We start from the raw sequence: 3,604 nt of genomic DNA on the forward strand, positions 1-3,604 counted from the left end.
TTGCCCCCAACAATCTGGGTCCTCATTTTCCCACCTTGGAAGGATGGAAGGCTTGATCCAATGACAATTGAACTGATCAACTACTGGCAGCCGGCAATCAGCAGAAGTAGCCTGCAGTACTGCAGTCTAACCACTGCACCACCACGGCTCATATTCTTAAGGTTTCTTAATATCTGGAGAGGTTCTTTAAGGGCACTAAAGTTTAAAATTTAATTACACCTTCATTAAAGTCAATCTTGAACATATGAGAGTAAAAAGTAAGCGGCAACCAGAACAGATTTGTTGAGGTGCCTTGTAAAAAAAAAAAAAACAACAACCAACCCATGCCAATAGAAGCTTTAAATCAGTATGTACCTAGATAGGAGATTTTGTATGTGGCTATGTGCATGTGGTTTTCTCCTGCAAGGCAACGTCAATGTTTCAAAACATAATGTGTGGTGACTTTACTTCACTGCTAAGCAAGTCCATCCCCTGCAGGAATGGTCTCTGAGAAAACTTAAATCCAGATCCTGACACGTATAAAAGAAGCTGACACCGGCAACGAGTAAATACCAAGGGTCTAAGACAGAGACTTCAGGATAGAGGAGAGGGCAACCCTGCTCAGATGCAGAGCGCAAAACAGGGCTAGCCTCCCATGAAAGATGCAGAGCCTAATTTTCCTGGAAGGCTTGAGCGCCGATGCTTTTCATTCTAGGAAATGAAGCTCAGCCTTGCCCCCCCACCTCCACCCCTCGCGAGCCACCGAAATACCCTTGGCCAGCGCTTTTGCTGACATTGACAGGACGCCTGCCGGTCTCTTTCGGCTCCGCCCTCGGATTACGTCACGCTCCCTTTAGCCTTCTGGGAGTCGTAGTGCCTCCTCTGCAAAACGCCTGACAGCGTCTCCTTGAAAAGACTACAGCTCCCACGCAGCGCCGGGAAGGAGGTGTGGGCGAAGGGGGCGGGTCGCCGCGGAGTCGGTCACAGGCACAGCAGTACGAAAACGCAGCCGAGTCGGCAAATAAGGCGAGTCGAGGCTGTGTGGAGCAAGTGCGCGCGTTCGGTGACTGCCGGGCTAGGGCTACGCTTTGTCGGGAGGACGGACGGCACGCGGCTTTCCCACCCCCCTTCCCGCTGGGGGTGCGGAACGAGGCGAGGGGCCATGCAGGCGGAATCGGGCATTGTGCCGGACTTCGAGGTGGGCGAGGAGTTCCACGAGGAGCCCAAGATCTACTATGAGCTGAAAAGTCAGCCGCTGAAAAACAGGTGCGCTCTCCTTCCCTGCCTCCTCCTTCTCCCCCCACGACTTTCCTCTGTCCTCCCCCAAGCGTTTGCTTTAATCGATCGCCTCGTCCGGCGAGATATCTCTTGCACCTTTTAATAACGCTAAGCCACCCTTCCCCCCCGAAGGGCATAAAGCGGGTAAATCAGGAGCTCCTTTCGTGGGCTCCTTTTTGCCAGCCGCCCTTCTTTCTGTCTCCCCTCGTCCCGGCGGGCTTCTGCCTCCTCTTCTCTCGCCCGTCCTGCTTGCCCCTTTCCTGGTCGCTCGGCACCTTCTCTCCTCGTCCTCTTTCACTTTTGCTCGGGAATTCCTCCCTCTCCTCCTGCCCTCGTCACCCCACGGCGCGCGGGATCGTGGAGCTGTCCTCTCTCTCTCTCTCTCAGGGACTGGCGATCCCCTTTGCTCTTTCCTTTCGGAAAAGAAGGAATAACCTCTAGCCCGGGGATGGGGGTTTGGGGGGGAGGAGAGGAAAAAAAAACCCTCCCGCAGCACAGGTGGCTTTGCCTTTGGCTCCTTTTTTTTCCTTTTTGCTGACCGCCGCAGCTCCTGTAGCAAAAAACAAAAAAACAGAACAAAAAAACAAAAACAAAACCCAAACCCTTAACGCGAATGATTTGCTGTTCCGTCACCTCTCAAGTTTGCGTGGACTTTTTGTTGTTTGTTTGGCTCTTTGCAAGGTGTGCTGATAGCGCTTGTGGGTTGGCATGCTGGGCAGAAGAGGGACTGCCAGTTTGCCCCGGGGGTGGGGCGGGAGGGTGGGGGTAGAAAATGGGCATGGTAAAAGAGAGGGACCCCCTCACCCTCCTGAATGTCCCCCCCCTATTTTCAGTTCTCCACCCCTCCTACCCAACAATGTGGGTTTATTCTGCTTCTCCTTCAAACCACCACTCCCTCTGACAGCCGGTGGGTGGGGGTAAGTGGAAAAAGGGGAGTGGGAGAGAGAAAAGAGGGAAGGGCTGCAGAAGAATCCTGGATGTATCTACTGGTGCTTTCAGGCTATTTGTAACAAAAAAAAGGCAAAACTTTTTTTAAAAAAGAAAAGAAAAGAAAAGAATACAAATATTGAAAGGAAACAGCCCCGCTTATAAAAGCAGCCATTTAGTGAGTGGTTCCTGTCATAATAGCAGTTTTGTTTAGTGTGTGTTTGGGCGAGGAAGGAGGGGCCAAGAGCTGTGGCTGGTATTATGTAAAGGGTATTGTTGGACCTCTCACCAGAGGCATTATCTGGCAGTGGCTGGGAGTTACAGATTTCCACTGATAGTTTGCGTGTACTAAGCAATGCAGAGCGGAGAGAGAAAAACTCTTAGTTCTGTGTCTGCCTTGGATCGGCTGATCACGTTTTGAATCACAAGGATTGCTATACCATTGAATTGTTTTAGCCCAGTCACTTGTCTGAAATGATATAGGATCTTTTGCTTTGAGTAGGGAGCTGGACTAGAAGTCCTCCAAAATCCCTTCCAGCTCTATTCTGATTCTGATTGATACAATAGTGGGAACCTACTTATTTTGCACTGGAATGACGCTATAGAGTTTGATGACCAAATAGTTTTCTTGATACCATGTATAATTATATTGATCAGAAATATTGATACACACTAAATAGGGGTGGGGTTTTCTTTGACTCCATGCATGGATCACATTGATCAGTATTCATAGCATGAAGTGGCAATGTAAGATACAATAAAGGAGAGTGAGGTTGGATTCATATATTATACTAAGTCATTGTTTTTTACTTATTATTGCAATTTTTATTCTCCCCTTCTACCCAGAGGGCATTTGGTATGGCAAATAATATAAAATAAAATGTTAACAATTTAAAATGTATAAACATAGCTAAAGTTGTTGCTAATATAAATGAAAGAATCTGGCTGAATCTGACCGAAAACCTATCTCTTTCTTCTTAAATGACCTGGCTGGGTTTGCACAGCATACAATCTATTCAATTTATAGCTTGCTTTTCTTCTCAATTAAATACTCATGTCTCTAAAAAATTAAATGCATAGATTAAAATTAATACTAAAACCAATTAACAACTACCCTAGTGAAGGAAATGAATCTTTGCAAATGCACAAAGTGGGGGCCAAACTTAATTTCTGAAGTGCGTAGCTTAGTTTGGAAAGAACTAAGTGAGCCAAATGTAACAGACCTCTGCCAATGGCAGCGAGTAAATAAATACAGACCTTCAAAAAGGCTTCTCTTGAAGGCCTAAATGGCTGGACTGGTTCACCATAATGAGGGAGGCAGTCCTTCAGATCATCAGCCCTTAAGCTATTTGGATCATTAAAGTTCATTTATTTAACTTCTGTAGGAGATGAGTAGGCTGAGCTAGAAGGCGGGGTTAAA

At 47.3% G+C, this 3,604-nt stretch overlaps 1 protein-coding gene across 3 annotated transcripts in view; it reads left to right on the top strand.

Moving 5' to 3' along the window:
* The first annotated feature begins 983 nt into the window (after positions 1-983).
* The window catches only part of MITF (melanocyte inducing transcription factor), a 171,571-nt gene continuing 168,950 nt past the window's right edge, over positions 984-3,604 (top strand). The window contains exon 1 of one of the 3 annotated variants that reach the window (XM_087708873.1): positions 984-1,245. In XM_087708873.1, coding sequence (XP_087564999.1) covers positions 1,142-1,245 — 104 coding nt within the window. In that variant the 5' untranslated portion in view covers positions 984-1,141. The remainder of the gene's footprint in view (positions 1,246-3,604) is intronic. The other 2 variants (XM_087708869.1, XM_087708870.1) reach the window with 2 other exon arrangements.

The sequence above is a fragment of the Thamnophis sirtalis genome, unplaced genomic scaffold (genome assembly GCF_051295495.1).
Source record: "Thamnophis sirtalis isolate CommonGarterSnake01/CBP01778 unplaced genomic scaffold, rThaSir2_p1.2 scaffold_3, whole genome shotgun sequence".
NCBI lineage: Eukaryota > Metazoa > Chordata > Lepidosauria > Squamata > Natricidae > Thamnophis > Thamnophis sirtalis.